Source organism: Eleginops maclovinus, chromosome 19, assembly GCF_036324505.1.
Source record: "Eleginops maclovinus isolate JMC-PN-2008 ecotype Puerto Natales chromosome 19, JC_Emac_rtc_rv5, whole genome shotgun sequence".
In the NCBI taxonomy this organism is placed as follows: domain Eukaryota; kingdom Metazoa; phylum Chordata; class Actinopteri; order Perciformes; family Eleginopidae; genus Eleginops; species Eleginops maclovinus.
In genome coordinates this window covers 20,628,393-20,651,552 of record NC_086367.1, presented here as the reverse complement: position 1 = coordinate 20,651,552, position 23,160 = coordinate 20,628,393, and the positions used below count along the sequence as shown (strand labels likewise).

The window sequence follows — 23,160 nt, the reverse complement described above, 5'->3', positions numbered from 1 at the left end:
TGACACGCTAGCTCTATAAATGTTGTGGTTGGTATGACGCATTGTTTTGTTGTGACGCTTTTGAGAGTGGTTTTATTAACATTTTGTAGTTTCAAGCCAAGGGACCCTTGACACCTTTGAACCAAGGAAGCCCATTCAAAACGGAAACACGTGCTTTTATTTTATAAACAAACCGGAAGACTATCCTCACCTCAAGCTGCTTAACGATAACCCCCTGTTTGACGTCACTCGGGAGCCGGGTTCAGTTAGCTGTCATCTGCGTAGAAGGGAAGGACATGACATGGACAGAAATTTTCCGGTGTACAGTTATACATGCGTAGTAGCTTGTTAAAAGCAAAGAAGTATCGTTTTGGGGTGGTATTTTTTTAAGTGACAAAGTTAGCAGTTTCTTTGGTGTTGAAAACGCATTGGCTAGCTAGCAGGCTAACTAGCTCTTAACTTGCTGTAACTGTTTAAAGGGAGTTCAAACAGAAAGCCTCCTCATGGCGTTAATCCTTTTGACGAGGTCCCGGGCACCTTTAATGAAAACATCCAGGTCGTTAAAGAACGAGTTCAGGAAAAGTAAAGGTAAGGCTTGATTATGATCATTTGTTTGGCTGCTTTCCAAGTAACTTAGTGTTAATAATGCCTGTTATGGAGGCGAGCTAAAGCTAACAAAAACGTATCATCCAGAGGAGTCATGTTGCGTTTATTTACAGGCTGGGTTTTCAGGAAAGATGGTGGATTACTCAAGGTGATCGGATAACTGAGCATCGCATTTAAATCGCCTCTAACTCAAAATGTAAAGATAGTAATCCATTACTACTCTGCATTAAAACTGTTTGGCATGGAAAGCTTTTGTGTTATCACCTTTTCGAGTGACTGGGAACCGCCCCTTTTCTGATATATCCTCAGTAAGGAGCCATAACACGATTTTGGAATCAGGTTATATGAGGACAACCCTGTTGTAGCTGTTGAGCGCCCCCCTCTTTCTACTGCAGTCTGTGAGGATGCTCCATGTTATGGCAGGCAGGATCCTGTCTGTTTATCCAGCATCCACAAGAAACCTGTTTATTATGACTATAGAGACGGGAAAAAAAGCTAGTCATTAACAAGCATCAAGATCAGTCCTTTATGCAAGAGGCTTGGGTTGGCCCTAGGTGTGTTTTTCGAGAAGATGGTGGATGTCTCAATGTGACAGGATAACCGAGCATCATATTTTAAACAGCCTGTCATTTATTATGGTTTCTACTTTGCATGAAGGTTGCATTGCGTAGGGTTCAGGTTAGTCACTTCGCTAGGCTCTGCAGCGTGCACCTATTCTGATGAATAAGGAGAGAACATGATTTGGGATGCAGGGTATCTGAGGACAACCTGGCGTCTGTTGTTGCTGCAGAGCGCCCCCTCCTCTCCACTGCAGCCTGTGAGGATGCTGGTTGTTATTGCAGGCAGGTCCCCCTTTTAAAATCAGCCCCAAATATCGAGGCAAGATGGATTAGCACAGTTTATCATGGTTGTATTTATATTGTTGATATTTGGACAAGCCTGTGAAATGTTGAGCCATAAGTGTGTTGGAGGTTGCAAACCCAGACCACTGTGGTGATGTTGTGCCTTTTTCAAATATTTGTGACATGCTTCATTTAATACACAGAATATGTCTCACCATTTGTATTATGAAATAAGCTATCAAGGGTTAGTTTTTAAGGGATATTATTATATACTAAAAGGAATCTCATACAAAGAGAAGGGATGCTTTGTAACAGATCTGGCTTCTAGCTACTTTATACCTGCAGTCCCTGGGCAGGTGGACACAGACACTTCACAGGTATCTTTGTGCTACCTTCACAGTGTAATGCAAGCTTTAAGTATTTTATAAATGGTTGCTGAGCATATAAAAGTATAGTGGAAAATGCTGCAAATCATTGAGCAATCATTTTTGAACAACAAACACAGTTATTTGTCATGCATTTAACACATTAAACGAAACATGCACTACTGGTTTCTCAATTCATTTCCCTTAAAATGACAGTGTCACAAAATACTGTATTGCAATATATGTTTTGTTTGCATACTCAGCTCGCTTAATGATCTGAAACTGGGCGCTGGGCTAAGTAAATGTGGCTGCAGACCAACTCAGTTATTTCCTATCACAATTTTTTTGATAAACTTTGCATGTAGGCTGCTGTATTACTGGACATGGATACTAAGGTCTTATGTTTGATGCACCTTTTATGTTAAATACAATGTGTAACGTGTATCACAGTTAGACAGGAAGTAGAGTTAAAGAAATTAGAGGTCAATGCTACGGTATAAATAGTTCTTGAGAAGTATGATTGTATGTCTCTTAGTTGGTGCATTAAGGCTTTGCTTATAAATAGATGAGTAGGTCATAAAGGGAATTTGTCTGTCTGCACTGGCCTGACTGAGGCTGAGCTCTTGGCTTTAGGCCCAGACTATCAGACGAATTGTAGGAAAAGGAAAGGTCAATGCCTCTTCTAAATCCGCCTGAGACAGGCTGAGCTTAGTTTTCCCTTTCTTTACGTCTGTATCGCTGATGTGAGAGATTTATTACATGCAGTTAGAAGGGAGGGCAAACACTACTCCATATTTTGGTGTTATATTTATTAAAATGGTTGCTTGCCAATATCCCCCCTTTAATAACAACCAGTCCAGGTAGAGTCAGTATTTAGTTTCATAATAATAGTGACCAATGGGCTGCATTAACTCTTGAACATTGACCAGTCTGCAGTTTTTACAGATTGGATTTGAAGCAGTCATCAAAGTAAGGTTGCAAGGTCAGAAGTCGTAAAGATTCCGGCATTATCTAACACAGCGTAAATAAACTACAGGAGAATTGATAAAGTATCCATTCCGTTGTAATAAAATGATGTTACACTGTTGTAAGTGTTTTAAGGGGCCTTCTACTACAATATAAGGCAGTGTATATATTTGTATTAACTTATTCTATGCTTGTTTCTGTGTAGTTAATGTCAGTGTGACCGAAAGCGTTGTCCAAGGGGAAATGATGACCCAGAAACGTCATATTTATGGGCAGTGTGACAGGAGATACTTGAAATTTGAAGCCACTAAAGCCACATAGAAAGAAAGTCTTGCATATCAAACTGCTCCGCAGTCTAGACGCTGGTTTAGCGACATAATCTCAACACCTTTATTTTTAGTTTATGGTTTGTTTTTAAGTGGACAGTGTGTAACCAAATGTATATAAGGAATGTAGATTAAGCTCATAATGGCCGTGGATTTAGAGCACAATGCAAAGATGTCCAGTTAGAATTATTATATGACCCTACCAGCAATCATGTGAAGTCAATAAGATCCTTTATTTCGTAAGACATTCAGGTCAAAGCCTAAAAGAATAAATAAAATGTATTGTTTTTGTGCAAGACATCGCATCATTATCAGTGTTGAAATAGCTGAGAACAAAAGTATGGTAACTGGCTTCAGGCCCCACACACACACACACACACACACACACACACACACACACAGTGCATGAGGAAGTGATTTAATACGAAACAGTCCCACGGCTGCAGGCTGTGGGTCACGCATCAGGCAGTGTTTGCATGTAGTCAAGCAGGCATAGCAGGGCATGACCGGGTCATGACCTTTCAAGGCTACACCCAGTTCAGTTTCCAGATCCAAAAAGTGGTCAAAACCAAAACTATTTTCATCTTCATTCTACCTAAAACCAATAAATACAGAATACTCTAGAAATGCAACAGGAGTGCTTGAGAAGGGAAAAAGCACATGTTTCTATAGAAATATTACAGTAAAGACAGAAAATAGTAGTGCTGTTGTTTTTTAATGTGCATGTTGCTCCCGTGTTTAAGAAGTTTATCCTAAAGAATTGTTTCCTGTGGTTATTAGAGAGAAAACACTTGAATCATTTTCAGTTTTATCTTGGTTGAATGTGGTTAAAGTATGTGTCACAATCTCCTCTTTATTCTGCAACTTTGTGTCTACACAGTAAGAAATGAATGATTGCCAGACAAACACAGAATTGAAACGCATAAGTGAAGTTAACCTTTGACATAAGTCACCAGAATTGTCATTTCTGTACTCCTTATATACATGCATCTCACGTTGTTGTTGTTGTTGTTGCTGCTGTTGCTGTTGCTCCTTCTGTGGTCTCTATATTTCTTTGCACTAAAGGGATGTTTGGGGAGTATTTTCCTCAACTGAAGCCAGGGCCTGATAACAGAGGGTGTTAAACACTAGTGCTTTATTTTATGTTATGTGCGGAAAATCCATGATAATTGGTTAAATAAATAAATAAAAACTCATTTTTAAATTGACAGAAGGTTTAGTAATGCCCCATGGAATATTAAGTACTCCTTATTTAAGATATAAGGCCATCCTAATGGCTGTAAATGTGTTAAAGCAACACAAACTAGGAGGAACACAGCTAGAATAGTGGTATTATAGTGGTGCCATATATCTGTACACTTATTAAAAGAAAATATATAATCTTGTAGCTCTGTGTATCCATTTTGATTCATGACAGTTGTGCGACCAGAATTTCAAAGGATTCACTAAAGTGAAATGTCTTTGACTAAATGTGAAAGCAAAACTGTAAAAACCCCCCAGAGGATCAAACCCAGAGGACTGAGGTTAGACTGCTTCCCCAGGTGAATGCTTTAGGGTTAGCTAATCTGCTGTGCTTCCAGCCTTTTCTTTCTATACCACACGAGGCGGCTGCTCAGCCACAAAGGTGACACTGTTCCAGTAAACTCTGTCCTGCTGGCGGCCGGCCACCACCCAACATGTTCAACCAGGCCTCCACTGCAGTGGGCCATGTGAGAGCAGGAGGAAGGGCGGGGTTAGGCCATGTGCTTTGTCGTGATTGGTTGAAAGTGTCTCCCTACTCCGCCTCCTCTCTGCATGTACATCACGCTGAAGGTGGCCTCAGGGGTTTGGGAGCCCCACTGTGGGCCTCCCAGGGTCAAGGCGGCCTCCAAGACAGATCAGTGTAAAGAAATTAACAGAAGAATGTAGCACCTCATTTGTGTGGCCGAGGTCTTTGCAGATACATACAAATAAACTTATTTAGAGCATATTCAGTAGCTAAGATATTTTCTGATTATAGAAGATACAAATGACAACTGGGTCCACAGAAAAAGATCAAGTACAATGACCTAAAGTGATTCTTATTGCATTTTAGGTGACTTTATTTAACTTCATTGAGCCTTATGCTGTTCATTTGTATGCTACCATCATCCTATTTAAGTAAATTGCAATACTGGACTGTAAAATTACTCCACTACATATAAAAGTCCTGCATTTGAAGCCCTGTTGATGTAAAAGTGTTTATGTATAATCAGTGGATCTTACTGAAAGTATCAAAAGTAATTGCGCAGTAAAATGTTCCCTGTCAGTGTTGTGTTTGTGGCTGTAGATGTAGCACTGTATGCTATTTTTACCTCCTTTTGTATGCTGTTGGGTAGTGTATTATACAGAATTGCATCATATTCTATAGGGTCATGATATGTACTCAAAAGTACCTCAATATTTAGTACAGAAGAACCTGCTTACTTTCTACCTCTATCTTAGTAAAGCATGAAGGAAGATTGCAGCAGACTTCAGTTATTCGTTCTCAGACACACTATCATGAAAGGCATCAGGAGGGCCTTTACGTTACATGATGTTATTGCATAACCAGTTCAAAGCGCTGCTGTGTGGTTCGCTCAAGTCATTTCTGGGTCAGTGAGTGCAGAGAAAACGTTGCATTAATGAATCAGAACGGGTGAAACCTGCAGATATCTGCTGAAATCCCTCAGTTTCCTCTATGTATGTTTTTGTGTTGCTTGCTGTCTAACTGATTTTCAGAAGACAGCTGCTCATGTTTTTTTTCTCCTTTCAGGGAAAGTACAAGATGGTGTCTGTTTCAACTGCACAGCGCTCAGACTCTCCAGTCAAAAGTAAGCCAATTAAATGCGGTCCATTACAGTGTCGTCCTGCACACATCTGAGGGAGGCTTGTATTGGCCTCATTTGAAACCCAAGAATTTAAAAGGTCTTGCGTGTGGTAGAAAAAATGACATTATAAGATTTGCACTCAGTTTGGACGGACTTTAAAGCCTTTGAGGTTTCTTTGATTTTGCTGTTTTGTGCCTGACTCAAATACTTTCAGATAAGGAACCCATTTTTAATCTTAAATCTGACCTCAAAGTAACCCATTTTTCTTACCTGTTGTTTTTGGGCTGATTCAGTCTAGCACACCGTAGCTGTACTTTTCAGATTGCACCTTTTAAAGTCATGGGAGCTGTTCTAATGTTAAAAACCATGGCTCATTTACACATGCACATTTCTGAAATGTCTCTACCTTTAACTTCATTTAAAAGTCTTAAAAGATTTAACTTTAAAGGATTTAGGGGGACATTTCAAAACCATTTTTGTCTATTTTGCAAGAAGTATTCACCCCAAGTTTGACAAACTATTTTTATTTTGTACAAAGACTTTAAAAGGGTATTATTTTGAGTTTTTTTTTACTGATAGTGTATTGTAATGCTGTTTATCTTGGTCTATTCTTAGACTTGATGGGCTCCGACTGGGCAGTTTGTTCCAGGTGTCTTCCTCCGGCCCTTCCCTACTCTTGTCAGATGGATACGTGGGCGCCAGCCAGAGCCCGGAGTCACAGCGCCTCCACTTTGCTTTTATGTTGGGGGCCTCCTCTCCATCGTACCCCGCCATCACAACAGGGCCCCAGTGGATGTTAGCCCGACCACAGGACATCCGCGGCGTGAGGTGGATACACACCTCGAGGAGGAGATGGGACGACTCCAAGGTGGAGAAGTCCCTGCGCATATTAAAGGACAAGAAAAAGACGATGGAGGAAGGCGGGCCGGTGTACAGACCGACGCAGGATTCAGAGCGTGTGAGGAGGTCCGTCCGACAGTGGATTATAGACGAAGTCAAACACTACTACCACGGCTTCAGGCTGCTGTGGATCGACACCACCATCGCTGGGCGGATGCTGTGGAGGGTACTGAACGGACACCCGCTGTCCCGCCGAGAGAGGAGACAGGTGAGGCCTGAGGGGAGAGATATCCTGAATTAAAGGTTCCTCTGGGGGACAAATCTGTTAAAATGATGCTTTTATTAAATGTGTTTATTCAAAGTTTTGCTGGTAATGCAACCACTACCAGGACTCACATTCACACACCTGTTTACATTGTTCCACGGTTTGTGGACCGAAAGCTGGCGTTGAAGTTGAGTCATTCTTTCTACTAAAAGGTAAAGTTAAAAGTTACAACCTCATAGAGTCGGAGCAGCCCTAAGGTATGAGGTAGGTGTACTTTGACCCCGTTTCTCTTACTTCCTTACAGTGTTGATGTGGCATTTACTGTTAAACCCCCTCCCTTGAAGAGCATTAAAATAATCATAGCTTAGCAATGTAGCTCAGCACAGCAGGATGTAGGGTGTCTTTTTGCTCCAAAGATGCAGCTTTTACTACAGTATCATGAATGTCATCAAGTGGATAAGTTTGAGTCTCTGGCATGATTCTCTTTTTCCGATGAGTCATCTAGAAACATCGAAAAGACCACAAAAGATGGCTCTTTTCAACATTTCATGTAGCTTTAGCAGCTAGCTAGCTACAGCTGCAAAAACCTGTTTCATGTTAGTCTGCAAATTGCTAGTTGCTTCCAGACGTTTACAAACCTTCTTTAGCCCTGTGTTGAATCAGGGATGAATTAAAAAGACAAAAGTAAGAATATCTTACAAATGTTAACAGCATTATGTGCTTTGTGGTAAAAGGAAAGCCTGACAGAAGTAGAAACCATATCTACGGCAGGCAGGGCTTAGCAAACATACATTACTGGTACAATGTGACTATGTCTGGTGAGTTAATGAATTCTGTCGGCCATTTCACCAGAAACTAAGTATGAATCCATCAGCCATTGTTTCCAGTGAAGCATGTTTTCCAGTCCGAGTTTACAGAGAGGATAAGCCGCATGAGTTTTAAAAGCCAGAGATGACTGAGCACGGTTTAAGTCTGACAGCCCAGACATCTTGTTCCGTACGGTTTAATCCATAGCTTCTCAAACCGAATGGGATCAATTAAAGAAATTGGCTACAGTGTGAGTGTTTACTAACCAGGCGCTCAGCAGATTGTGCTGTGTGGTTAAAGCTCTTTAGGAAGAGGCTTTATCTTTGACGAGGAAACGTATTTAACTTTAGCTTCACACAAAGCTTACATTAGCCAAAGTTTCTAAGCATTGTCTCAGGGGTTCCCAAACTGCATTCCTTCAAATAGAAAATATTCATGAAGTATCTTGTTGAAGTGTGATAGAATATTATTTGGCTAAAACATGTGTTGAAATAGTAAAGCGGACATTTTCAGGGCTAAACTGTGATTATATGTCCTTTGCTTACGTGGAAAACCTAAACAACATATTTTAACAAGAAATCTGTTTAGTTTTAAATTTCTAATGTCAGAGAAGTGGTCTGTATTGATACCAGTGTTACCCGCTGCAGTACTCTGATGCAGGGGCTGGCACTCAGGTTTTATTTCAGGAAAGATGAGCAGGTCAGATCAGGTGACACTACTTTTATACGACAGGATTCTGCAGACTTAGTGGACACAGTTGGCAAGTTGTGAATGCGTTTGCTGCTGACTTGGCTGCAAATGCTGTTTAACTAAATGCGTCACTTTGTATTATATTAGGCTGAACTTTTCTTGAGAATTAACATTCAAAAATGAACAGCAAAGCATTGACAGGGGGGCTGGTGAGTGTATCCTGCCATAAAAACCACACTTTACTAAAAACCTAGAGAGCATTTCTTTACATATCTTCAACATAAAAACACGATAATTAAATATCTATAATAAGTGCACTGCAGGAGCATATAGAAGAATGTACAGGGGTTTTACTTCCCGACTTCACTGCTGAGGCATATTTACAATGTAGTTTAACAAGTTGTTCTGACACATAAAGATAATGGGACCCCTCATGCTTTGCACAGCGATGGTGTAACTGAACAAAGCGGCGCTGAAATACGCCTGGTCCCTTTTACAGTGACTCTTTGTTGTAGATGTTAATGTGTCCTTCTCCTTTGACTCCTCGTTTTAGAAGATCACAATACAAATATATCAAGCTACAAAGAGCGAAGGGGAAACCTTTTTATGGGTAATAATAGATTTTGATATCGGAAAAATGAACGACTCTTTCAAATAGACCTCTGGCATTTAAGAAATACCTCCACAATATTTTAAGACAACAATTCTGAAAATGAATGCAACATATCTTTTAAATCAGGCAAAACAAACTCTAAAGAACCCGATTTTACCCGGAACGTGTACCTGTATTCTTGGCATCACTCTTCTAAAGGAGCAGTGGAAATGAAGCCTTTTTCCTGCAGTAGTAGCTGCTGCAGATGACCATAGTTTCCCTGCACGTTAACCCCCCGCCACAGAGCCATTTGCACCTTTTCAAATGCAGCTGACTCCCTCGGAGCGCATGTCCATCTCCACCCCATTCATCTAACCTGCACCGCCATCGCCTCCTTAATCTCCTCCTTTCATATTCACTTACAAAACTCAGGCCTCCATTTAAGGCTTCTTCTATTTTAATCTGTCCCCCCCCCCACCGCTCCCTCCTTTTGATGTGGAACTCTGTGAGATGATATACATGTCAATGGGCAAGCAGACAAAGGCCTTTTCACTCAGTCCTAAACCCTTCACCCTACTGGTCCGCTGACATGCAGGTGGAGAAAAAGGGTCTCGTGTTTTGGCCTTCTCCTCTGAGGGCTTTCTCTGTAGCTGGCCGGTGGGGATTGTGTCTCTGCACGGTCAGTAAGCCACAGTTGGACAGCAGTATAATAAAGTGGACCAGCGTTAGCCTGGTACTTCTATACTCTGAGGATTGTTCAGGGCTGTGCTTCACAAATGTGTCCTCACAAGTGGACAGTTCCTGAGCCTTGTGAAGCCGAATGTTCACTTTGGTCTATAGAAAAATAACACAGCAGTGAAGTAGGAGGTTTCTGTTGCCCTGGCGATGTATGGGGGTTAAAAAAAAAGTGCTGACTGTAGAAACTAGAGGGATTGAGCAGGGTGATTGTACCAGGAGACAAAGGAAGCTGAGGTAAACATTTTCACAAGGTTGGCGCTTTCCCTCACTGCTGCCGCCTGCTGGAGGCACGCTCCAACTACAGCAGGGTGGGGATGAATGGTGCTTCAATGCAAAGCAATATTTATCAATGAAAACCACCAGAACAGGGATGCAAGTGAACATGGGTATCAGTTTTGGAATACCACACACACCTGTTTATTCCATATTTCCACATATTCATATAGTACAGTACACAGTATTTTTTTTTCCTACTGTACATTATTTAATTTGACATGGTCGTTCATCTTATTTTAATTAACATGAATAAGTTTGAACTATTCCTCTCAATTTAAGTTTTGTCGCACCCTATTTTATTGCATTTATTAGTATTTATTGTCATTGGAGGAGCCTTGGATATAAGGGTCCTTGCCAATAAAGTTGTAGCTGTTGTGTGATAATAGCATTTGACATTTTCCAAATTTCCTCATTTCCTAATTTGAAGAATTCTTTCTAATTTTGGTTTTCCTTATTTTCTCCCCAGTTCCTCAGAACATGTGCCGACGTCTTCAGGCTGGTGCCCTTCCTGGTGTTCATCATCGTCCCCTTCATGGAGTTCCTGCTTCCTGTAGCTCTGAAACTCTTCCCCAACATGCTGCCGTCCACCTTTGAGACAAAGTCAAAGAAGGTGATGAGACATTTAAATTTGACCAAATCTACATAATGAAGAGTCTTTGTGTTTAAGTGTACAAGGTGCTGTTGAAATTGTAGTCCAGTTTTCGGTCTCACATTGCTTGCAAATAAGGTGTGAAATGGATTTTTTAAAATGAAGGTAACCCGTATGATAGTATTGGTGACAACATGTTCACATTTGAATCCTCCTTCATGAGATGAACCTTCACCCAGGATGGTGATGAGGCTAATCCGGCTGTTTGTGGTGGCTCATCCTGACAGAGGTTAATCCTAATTACAGTCTGATCCACAGCACAGGATCCATCACCTCCTTTTCTATACAGCCTTAGAATTGGGCAATTCTAATTTCCTGTTTCCATGTTTTTACAAATTCTATTTTCCTAGTATATTTATCGTTATTCATTTGATGTTAACCAAAAGGCACCTGGTTTTATTGTGTATAAATGGTTGATAAATTAGCAATTTCTTCTGACAGATTTTCCTCCCCTATAGTCTAAAACAATACTTTTACTGACCATAGCTTATGGATATTTTTTTAATTGTATGGCACTAAACACAATGCTTAATAACATGTCCTTCATTGCGGTATTTTTTGTGAATGGGGAGTTGTTTTTAAACCGCCTTGAATTTGTCTTTCAGGAGGAGAGGTTAAAAACGGAGCTGCGAGTCAAACTGGAGATGGCCAAGTTCTTGCAGGACACCATCGAGGAGATCGCTCTGAGGAACAAAGCGGACCAGGGCAACGTGACGGAGGAATTCTCCACGTTCTTCCAGAAGGTTAGTGTCAGTTTTTACTGGGGCAAAACATGAGTAAAAACAGACTCGGTACTGCCCTCTGGTGGTGGAAACAATGAAAGGTATCCATGTATGTGTATTGCACTTAAGTAAAGTAGTTAATTATCTTCCGTGTAACTTTATTTTACACAGTTATAGCTGTAGCTTCGATAAGATAGTATCAGTTAAGATCTGTTGTAGTTTCACCTCTAATTTGTCTGGAAAAATCTGGCCTGCTTTTGCGCTCAGACTTCCCTCATCCAGAACTATATACTTCACTATACAGCTATATAAAATGTATCATGTCTGTAGATACGGGACTCCGGGGAGCGACCCAGTAATGAGCAGATCATCAAATTCTCCAAACTGTTCGAGGATGAGCTGACCCTGGACAACCTGACCCGGCCCCAGCTGGTGGCTCTGTGCCGGCTGCTGGAGCTCCAGTCCATCGGGACCAACAACTTCCTCCGCTTCCAGCTCATCATGAAGCTCAGGGCCATCCGTGCAGATGACAAGGTATGAAACTCAAAATCACCACTTTTTTTCACACTTAATGTGGAAGGCAGTTGATGATCGTAATCTCTGTGTTTCTCCAGCTGATAGCGGAGGAAGGGGTGGAGAGTCTGAACGTGAACGAGGTGCAGACAGCCTGTCGTGTCAGAGGCATGAGATCTCTCGGAGTCACAGAGGAACGACTGAGAGAGCAACTCGTCCAGGTAACAACAGCAGACACAGATGGACTCAAACAGTTTGATAATGGAAGTTTAGGTAGATGTTAAATGTTTATCATAACCTCTGCCATGTTATTTTTCGCTCCTGTAGTGGTTGGAGCTGCATCTGAAGCAGCAGATCCCCACCTCCCTGCTGCTGCTGTCCCGAGCCATGTTCCTCCCCTGACACCCTGTCCCCCGCCGACCAGCTGAAGACCACCCTGCAGACGCTGCCCGAAGTGGTGGTATGTTAATATGCTTAGTCCTGTTTGCCATGCTCTCAGGCATCTCAGGTTTAGCTTGTGGTTTCAAAAAAGAAATTCAAATATATATCTTTTCACTGTACTCGGCTCTACCCTACTCTCTCCTCTCCAGACTAAGGAGGCCCAGTCGATGATGGCAGAGATGGAGCGCTCTAAAGTGGACAATAAGGCGAAGCTGGAGACGACGCTGAAGGAGGAGGCAGCCATACGCCAGGACAACAAGGACCGGGAGGAGGAGAGGCTGGCCGACGCTGCAGAGAAAGCTGCCAGGGTAAGGATTTGTGTTCCTCGATTCTGAAATGATCTGAGTTACCTTTACAAAACAAACACCTAATCCAAATGGTTTTGATGAAGGGACTTCAGCTAAATGTGTTTGTTGTCCTACTGATTATTAGATTTGAACTTTCATGACTTTATTTGATCATTTCCTCCTTCACTGTCCAACAGGACGGGGAGGAGTTTGAAGTGGAGCTGGTTAAAGCTGACAAAGCGGAGACACTGAGGGATACAGCGCCGGTCATTGAACCAGTCAAGGTAACGCCTCCCAACATGCCGTCTGTAAAACCCTTTGTAGGCTTTACATTTAGTTTCCACTTAGTTGAGATTTGGACATGGAAGTGTCTGGTTTCTACATGAAAGACAAACTCTGTGCTTAGCTTATAGATAGATCGATATTTCACTATATTCAATTAATGAATCTATCTCTAACCCTTGACGATCCCAAAAGATGATGTTTGATCATTAGTGAGGACTGATTATTACCCAGACTGCATTGTATTTGTCTCTGACTTGTTGCCACCTTTTCCCCGGCCTCTTCTGTACCACACAGTACGGACAGTGGCAGACATTCCTGCGCTACCAGGTTAGGTTCAATGATGTCTCCCCCCAAGTGACCCTCCTCACATCTATACCAGTGTACCCCTGCACTCACACACTCTGGTCCTTCTCTGAGCGGACCCAGATGAGGGTTAAACAGTATTTGCAAATCATTTTGTGCATCTTTAAAAACGGCTGCAATGTTATCTCAGGTTCAGTAAGAATGAGAACATACTCAGAAATCCAGGAACTAACCTTTAAATACAAGGTGTTATTCTTGTGATTGAACCATGACCATTCAAATGATGATGAGTCTAACAAGGGTTTACTTCAAATGCTATTTAGTCTTGTTTGTTCTTAAGTAGAAAAGGTGAAATATAGCAAAGAAGGACGAATCACAGACAAGTTACAATCAAATAAAGAATTTGCGGTAGAATTTTATATTTCTTTCCATTTAAGTGAAACAATAAAGCCGGTAGTACTTATTTAAGAAAATCCAAAACATCTGATGCTCTGAAATGGTTTAAGAAATGCTAAATGCTGATTTTGCAAATTCTGTTTGACCCACATCTTCAATATATGGACTTCTCCTTCACTTTTCCTTGTGGATCCTTCCCGGCAGTATCACTTTCCCCTCTCACTCACAGTAGCTCCACAGTTCTCTCCATCATGTGGTAATGGGGTTTGGGTTAAGGGGAGTATCCCAGTGTCCCCTAAAGCTTCCCTCTTTACCCATTTGGTGTGTTTAGATGTGTCTCTTATGTGGGTTTATATAAAATGCACATGTTCTACTGGTTAAGTGACACATTCTTCGACTTACTTGGATCCATTTTGGAGGGAAAATACGACTTTAAGCTGACATGAACTTCACTTTCTTCTAGGGACAAAATGTAGGTTTTAAAACGACACTTTAACGGGAAACTTTGGATATAATTTCTGACATTTAGGAGCAAGTTTCTTCAACCGTTTGTTTGTGTTTCAGGGTGAGGAGATCACCAAAGAGGAGATCGACCTGCTGAGTAATGCGTGCTGTAAGCTGAAGGGCCAGAAGAGGCTGCTGACTCTGGAGAAGGAAGAGCTAGAAGACCTGAAGGACGACGTCCAGGAATACAACGAGGTGCCGCTCTCAGATCTAGTTCTTTACATTTTGAATAAAAATATATATGTTGTTACAGAATGTACGCAACAAAATGAAATATACTTAAAACTAGAATATGCATAAAATAATAATCAACAACTCAAAAGGAAACGGGGAATAAGAAAAGGTATAGTTATATTTAGTTTCCTCACCTTTGGTTCCCTTTCTTTCCTCACAGATTCGAACCTTATTTCTAATTCTTATGGTTATTTTATCATCTTTTAAACAATTCCTTGCAATGTGTGTTATTATTGCTACTCCTTTTACTAGGAATAAGAACGCTTCAATGTTCTTGACCTCTTCTAGTATTTTATTAAGGACTAGAAGTGTTATTTAAATAATTGACCTTTCTTTTTGGCTCTATTTCTATCGTGTTTTGTCCAGGATCTGGAAGAGATAAAGAAGGAGCTCTCTAAGACCGGCCAAGAGAAGGCTCTGCAGGAGTCGAAGGCGAGCCAGCGTCTGTCGAAGCGAGTGAACCGAATGATCGGTCGCATCGACAAGATCATCGGAGAGCTGGAGAAGGACAAGGTCATCCTGGACGGACAGATGGAGAGTGGAACAATCCCACCTGTCGGGTAAGAGCGGGAAATGCTTTTTTTTAAACCAATACTGCTGCCGTCAGAGGGGGGTCAGAATAGATAATGGTTCCAAGTTTCTACTGCGAATCCATCAGATATAGGGCTTTGATGTTTTGGATAGTGTCAACAAAGCCCCTAAAAAGATCCAAACTAAATATGTAGAAGTCTGTCCCTCAGTACTTTCCCAACTCCTCTCGGTGGTACTCTGTGATAATAGGGTCACAAATATATACTAAGGAGTAGTAGTTTTCTTAAACAGCTGATCTCTGTAGTTTTTCCTTTAAATATTATACCATCAGGAGGAAATGGGGTTTTTTTAGACAGTTTTTGAACAGTTTTACAGTAGATTAATCCACATTTGGTGATGAGTGTGTTTTGGTGCAACAGGATGATGTTAGTAGGAATACACAACCACTGCTCAGAATCAGAAGTACTTTATTTTTCCCAAACTGGGACATTTTTGTTAAGAATTACTGCTTTTATCTCAAGAATTAAAACATTAGGTTATCTTAGGTGTTGAAGTGTTTATGATCTATATCTCCTTTCTTTGAGCAGTGATCAATTTTTATTATGGTGTTTTACATTGTTCCTATCATGTTCATCATCTCCATCATCATCATCATCGTCTTCATCATCATTACGTTCTGAAATCGTGGTGGAGATAAAACAAGGACATTTGCTGTCAGTTATCATGCTAACTATACATTTCCGATTGCAAAACCCAATCCTAATTCATTTAAATTTTACAGATTATTCTTTATTAAACATAGGGATGCTGAAAGGTAAGCTGCACTGTGGTAAATTGCCATTTGCTTGCTTGCTAAACGCTAACCTCATCACTTAACGGTAAGCTGCTGAAACTTCGCTGTAAACGATCAACCAGCTTCCATCTGTGCTCCATACACCGACTTGCACCCCGTTGGTTGCTGTGTATCCACTTTAATAAGCAGTTACTGCTCCTTAATGAATGAAATGATGAGCAAAGATCTAACGTGCTTGATTGGAAAATTGTAGGAGAACTAAAACCTTATGAGTGATGGACGCATGTCAGTAAAAGTACATAAGTAATATCTGCAAATGTACTTAAAGTTTTGGAAGCCGAAGCACTCATGATGCAAAAGCTCCTTGAAAATGTCAGTTTTTGGACATTTTGGAGCCTTAAAGGTCCTGAAAATGGATTGTTTTTATCATACGAGTATTATTCTGCTCTCCTTTTAGTTTTTAAATGTAAAACTTTAAAGATTTCTCTTAGAACTTTACACAATATAAATCCGGAACATCAATTAAAACACCAGTGAGGCCTTTGATTCATAACAATGCAATATATGTAGTATCTCCATAATGTGCTTTGTAAATAAAAAAGAAGTTAGAAACAAATATAATATTTCCACAAGACAATAATTTGATGTAATTCTTTCAGCTTTAAACTAAATTTACCAGCTTTAAAAACAAATCGGTTGAATCCGTCTATTGATTCTTCGTAGCATTTTGAGCATGGGTTAACTTTGAGGCAGTTTCCACCAAAATGTTCACCTCTCAATGAAGTTTGAAATCAGAGTAATTGGTGTGATTTGGGAACCTCTACTGCGGCATGTTGTCCTCAGACTTCTCCACCACATTTTCCCTGCATTTGGTTACATACCGCCTCCTGTATGCAGTGTGTTCTACTCCTTCAGGGAGAACCTCATCAGCATCGACGAGCTGATCGGCGTCATGCGGCAGATCAAGAACATTCCCGAGCACAAGCTGCAGAGCATCGCCGAGTCGCTCGACGACAACAAGGACGGGAAGATCGACATCGACGACGTCATCAAGGTACGAGAAAACGGAGGAATTAGAAGTACTCCCCTGATGTGAGGATTTAGATTCTGTAGTATTGAATAGGTTTTTTTTAAGGAACAAAGCATGTGTTCTGGATGAAAGGTCTATATGTTATTAAGCATATTCATTTTTCATCTCTTAAGTGACCTTTAAAACTTTGACTTTTTAAAAAAACTTTCACATTTTTACCTTTTTAGTTCAAACCGTTTGTTTTTTGAAATGACTTTTACACGACATATTTGTCTTTTTTATTTGCCTCTCTGGATTGAAGTGAGTGGAGGTTGTTGGCATTTCTTCCCGGTGAAATTTATAAAATGGCACAAAAATGAGCAGATTTTAAAAAACTTTTGAACAGTTCATTAATATTACCTATGGCAACTTCTGCAGTTTTATTTTATGAGCCATGGATTTTTTATGTTATGTAGGAATACTTTGATTACATTTGTTCCATCATAGACACAAAGCAGGTCATAAGTATAGAATTTATTTTTAATAGAGGCTCAGTTCATTCTTAGAACAGCTGCTCCCTGTAGTTTATTTCAAACACTACAAAACAGGAGGAAACAACTCTTTATTTGGGACTATTTTCAGTGGCGGAATGATCCACTTTATGTTTGTGGGATTGGGTTTAAAATATGCTTCAGTGTGCGTCTTCTGGGTAAAAGAAGGAATACTGTTAATTCTTCAGTTTGTCACCTATCTGTAGTGACATTAAACTGCTTTCAGTTACACATCAAGAACAGGCCTCTGCCAAGATCAAATGCCCTATCTTTCTATATTAAGGAAAGCAGAACATGTATTTCCTGGCAGTTGTGACACACTTCCACCTAGTTTCATTAAAATCTAGCCATTTGTTTTTCTGTAATCCTATTATTATGTTACTATGCATATGATCGACGTCTTAAATAACTGTCTTTTGTCTCAGGTGGTGGAGCTGATCGACAAGGAGGACATCGACATCTCAACCTCTCAGGTGGCGGACATCATGGTGATGCTGCAGAAGGAGGAGAAGCTGATAGAGAAGGAGAAGGCCAAAGAGAAGGCTGAGAAGGAGGCAGCCAGTCTCAACAACTAACTTTTTCCATGAAGACACATAGCGCTTGTATAAATATAAAGACCACCGACTGGTTCCCGGTCACAGAAAACTCTGGACGGCAGATCCATGTGGACGACTCGACAGAGAGAGAGAGAGAGAGAGAGAGAGAGAGAGAGGTAACCGCTGCCTTCTCAGAATGTCATTTCATCCTAAATTAAGGTCCTGAAATTAATATAAAAAAATGATAAAAGAAGGCAAATTGTCTTTAAAATGCACAAAATCGAACGTGATAATGTTAAACCTTTCTGTACTAATCATGTAATATATGTGGATTATATGTAATATATCTATCAATGAGGTGCTGATAGAGGGAACACAAAGATATGGGTATTCTCTCAGCGTCAGAGATGGCAAAGACAATGATGTTTGGATAAATGATATTAGGAAGATTATAGTTTAAAGCTTGAGGTGAACCATCTTGCCTTTTATTCCCTTCTCCTCATCATCTCAGAGATCATTTCTGGACTCAGCCATCATCATTACCATCATCATTTATTTATTTTCCTCTTTTGATTTTGTTTTATTCATCATGCTCTCATATTGTAACCTTTTGTTCTTTTATCTTTGAATTGTACTTGCACAGAGTAGCTTTTTGCTTGCTATAGGGTAGTATGGTGGCTGCTAACGAATATATAATCACACAGAATCATCAAAAACATTAAATCCGGTCTGAGATTAAAGGGTTCAATTAAAAAAATGCTAATTATCCAATTGAATAATACAAAAATCATCATTCCCAGTAAATCATAATTCTTGTGTTGGATGTTAATGACTTAATTAGCATCAATATTAAAAACTGCTGTACTGGATTTTATTTTTATTTTGTACTCCAATACTTATAGCACTGCTCTTCGTAGCCATTCTTGTTTATTTTTCAATAGACCTCTGTTAAATGCCAAAGTTGCACTGTAGCACATTTAATAATAGATATTTTTTTGATTCCTAAAACCAACAAACAAACAAAGCCGTTAAGACTGACTTATTTTTCTCAGCAGTTGAAATATCAGTCGGTTGTTTCTGTGACGAGGAGAAAAGTGTTTATTATATTTAGTTTTTTATAGTTTTCTGTCTTAGAAAGTTTTGTGAGTTGTTTGGAGGTTGTCTGATCGGGAACTAGTTAATTTTCCGCTCATGAGTCGCGTGATGACCTGTAATCCTGACCTCCATAGCTTGATTACTAAGTGGCCTTTGCTTGACAGAGATATTATGGATCACATTCTGCTATGTATTTTATTTTGAGTACTATAAAGTAGAGCTCTGATGGTCCTCACTGAGGATTTACTTGACGTAGTTTGGGCTGAAAGAGGCTTGAGTTGTAGTTGAAGGTGGTTAGAGGCACAAACTGAGTCCACTGTTTATTGAATATGTGCAGAATGAATGCGTGTGGATCAGAAATAACGACAACGTGATTTCTGATAATAATCCAAACTGCTGAGCTTTACATCCATATTCCACTGTGTTCACACTGCAAGCAGCCCGGTCATTGCGCTGTAGACAACATATTTAAATAATTAATATTGACTTAGATTTTATTTGATATGCTTTGTATAAAAGTCAAATCTAAAGTCAAACATTTTTTGAAAAATCACAACAAGCCAAGAAGACGCTTCCAAGTTATACACCCATAATCATGGTTTGGATGCAATTTACGATCAGATAAAACATAGAAATAATTAAATACTCTTACTTTAGAACCTAAAATCAATAAAGTTCAGCCTTTTTTGCTTAATAAATAATATTTTACTAGGAATACATTTTCAAATTTGAAGTATCTGCCAATTGGCTCCTTGTTTAATCGAAATACTTCCAGCACGAGTTTAAAAACCAACATTTATCAATGCAAAAAGCTGCAATTGCAAACTCTGCAAACAACAATTTTCCAGCTTAACTCACCACTGATAATGAGTACTGGGAGGCTTTGAATGATTGTGATGAGTTTCACACAGATTTTCAAGGAATATCTGTTGTTTATGAATTCAAATGGTTGTAAAAACAAAGAAAGGTTGCTCAGAAGGAAATAAACACACTTCCCCTGAGTGGTTTGTCCAGTTGCTCGCAGTGTGAACCCACATTAAAGGGAAGATGTAGTGTTGGGCAGTCTGTGGTGGAACAAACACTCCTCCAGGGTAACCAGAGAGGAGCTCAGGTGTAAACGTTAGGAGACAAAGTGCTGCTTGAGATAGCGCGGAGAGGACGGCGCTTCATGTAATCTGTTCCCGGAATCCGCTGTCATATGTGTGCTTGATTTAGAGCTCGGCGGTGCTCTGTCCCGGGTCAGACCCAGCGCTGCAGTCCCTCTGATGGGTAAACACTCGCCCCATACATGGGCCACAGCCAGCTCTTCTGGAGGGTTGTGTTTGGGTTAGAGACGATCCGCCGGGACATGGCATGCTCTCCGCCGCATAAATCAGCCGCCGGTGTAAACACGCCGCAGGAACGTTGTGACAACTTCTCGATACGCTTGGCAGCAGAGAGGGGTGTTTGTGGTCGGGTTCAGAGGAGTGTGTACGTCAGCGGCACTGCCACAGGGGGTATGTGTGTGACAGTGATGTACACCAGGGCATCGATGCTGAGTAAAGGTCCGGAGAGGATTGAAGTATTAATCTGTTAATCATTTGATCTGTAAAATTGGGAGAAATCTCAATCTGGCAGAACCCAAGTTAACATCTTTAAGGAGTTTTTTTAAATCCAACTAACAGTATAAAACATACATGTTATTACATTTATAATGATATTAAACTAAGAAAAGCTGCAAAACTAATTTCAGAAGCTGAAACTAGAAGTGTTTGGCATTTTGGCAAGTCATTTATTTTCTGTTGATAAATGAATCAACCAACCTTTCAATTCTTAATCCTTAGCATCTTCAAGGATATTGTTTTGTTTACAAAAAGTCAAACAAATGTGATATCCTCCTAAATATTGTGCTACTAAAGACCTTTAAAATAACCTTTATATATTTGTCTTTTGACATCATATTTTTGACAATCTAGAAGGATATGATGATGGTACATAAAACCCTGACAAACCCCAGAAACACATTCATGAAATCCTGATAAAACCAATGACATTTTTAACTGAACAACATGAAGAAACCACGTTTATCAGTAGTAGCAGAATGCCACATGACAGTCACTGATTACAGACTTAAGAAAATATTTTTGCCTGTATTTCCAAACGTATTCTATATTTCACAGATTATTTTTCAAACCTGCAGGCGTGCGTGGTGGTTTGTGATTGTGTCTGGAGCGGAGCAGCGCTCAAGGCACACCGCTGGCAGCAGTGTTGCACTATGTTTCAGAGAAGTCTTCCTAAGGGAGGAAGAGAGAGTTGGCAGCAGACGCATTTTGACAGCGAGTTTAAATAAGTTCATTGGAAACAAAGTCTAGTATCCAGGAGTTTTGCTGACTTTCATTTGAAATTGTACGCTTGTTTTAAGAAGAAATGTCTGATCTAAACCCGCTGTCCTCTGCTGAGTATTCCCACTTTAAATGCACTATTTGTTTTTGATACCGTAGGTGTGTGTTGACTGCTTGGACTCGGGCTGTGTGAGCTGCTTTGTTGCGGTCGACGATATATAAAAACCGTCCTTAAAGATTCCTGTAGAGTTTTGAGGAGTTGTATGCTAGAAGGAACACGTACTTAAAGCAATAAGTCATTTATGCATCATGTATATAACTTAGATTTGTGTTTTTCTTCCTTTTTGAGGCGGATCAAGTGTGTTTGATTTGTAATATATGTAATCTAGGGTCAGTAACAAGAAGGCTACTATAACCAAAAAGTGACGTGTGGTTTTTGATAGTCTGCTTATTTGGGAGGTGATGCACTAGTCGGTGATTATTGTATGGAACTTTTTATTTTTAAAGTACATATGTACCCACTTTTTCCAGGAAGCTACCTTTTTTTAGGATCTGTAAGAATATATGAGATTCATCTTGAGGTAGAAGTAGGGAACACAGGCAGCTTGAGACTGAAGGCAGGATCAGGGGAGGTTTTTAGAGGCAGGGAAACATGATGAGGAGTCGGAGTCTAACGGGAGCAACTCAGACCTATCATGGTCATACTCTGGTGTGGAAACTAAGAAAATAATCAGGTGAATAATAGTGCCGCCGTCATCTTTTTACACAGGTGTGTTCAGGCAGAAGGCTAAGCAAATATAGCTCACATTTCCAAACGTTGAAAATCAAATGCTCTTCCCCTTCTGTCTGGACACACAATCATTTTCAAAGGTTAGAAAGCCTAACCACTGTTAGTTTACATGATATTAACCCCAAACAAATAATCAAATGTTGTCTAAAAAAGAAAATTAGGAATCCAGTGTTGATCCGTCAAGATTTAGAGACAGAAATCTGAAAAAATCCCGTCTCAGTTTGAAAGACGAGGCGAAATCATGCAGTGTAATTACGCATAATAGTCCTAAAGATATAACCTGCTGGAGTTTTTGTTTTGAGATAATTGTTATTTATTTATTTATTTAATCAAATTTTGGAAAGGTTTTATTTTTCTTTATCCAAATGTGGAACTGTTCTTTAACAACTGACCTGGTGTTAGATTTTAGTTTGACTAACTTGACTCTCAAATGTACGAAACGCTTCTCTAACACAAATCAAGTGTTCATGTAACATCGTTTAAAAAATGAATCATACATGTTGAATAAATGATGGATGATCCTGGAGCCTTTTTTTGTTTGATTTTGTTTTCCCATCACTCACGCTTCGTCTCATTTCCACCCAGCCATTTTAGGTTGTGTTTGTGTGTGTGTGTGTGTGATCTCTAAAGCGCTCCATGCAGATATTTTCTGTGTTTTGTCATCCCGAACCCTCATTCATAGGCTCACCACATCGCTGCCACTCCCCACCCAGCCTCCGTGCTCCACAGCTGGAATGCAACTACAATTTCAACGTCTGTGTGGTTATTATACGGACTAAAGTAGAGTACACAAACACATAAAGTACCTTGTTTTTAAGTCCTTATGCACGCCGTTCTTGCTGGTTTTTGTTGACTATTAAATCATTTGTTGCTGTTCTCATTCTCTAAAATAATCTTCGTCCCAGCTCGGTTAAATCCGGACCTTTTATTGCGACAAAATGCATTTTATTTTGGTGGTATCTTTCTGCTTATGTGATGGTCTGGGCCAGATCAAAACAAATCGTGACAGATAGTCCGTAAAGCTCACAGCAGAGCCTCAGATACACAACATTTAATGAGTATAATAACTAAATGCTTATA

General features: G+C 40.1%; 1 protein-coding gene across 1 annotated transcript; it reads left to right on the top strand.

Moving 5' to 3' along the window:
- The first annotated feature begins 228 nt into the window (after window positions 1-228).
- Window positions 229-22,606, top strand: letm1 (leucine zipper-EF-hand containing transmembrane protein 1). The gene is given in 17 exon segments (XM_063909582.1): window positions 229-567; window positions 5,858-5,915; window positions 6,528-7,020; window positions 10,587-10,730; window positions 11,375-11,512; window positions 11,822-12,025; window positions 12,106-12,225; window positions 12,332-12,400; window positions 12,402-12,464; window positions 12,595-12,753; window positions 12,930-13,016; window positions 13,312-13,344; window positions 14,281-14,415; window positions 14,821-15,014; window positions 15,767-15,799; window positions 16,694-16,832; window positions 17,764-22,606. Coding segments are annotated over 17 exon segments (2,304 nt in total). The 5' UTR covers window positions 229-482; the 3' UTR covers window positions 17,914-22,606.
- The last annotated feature ends 554 nt before the right edge of the window (window positions 22,607-23,160 follow it).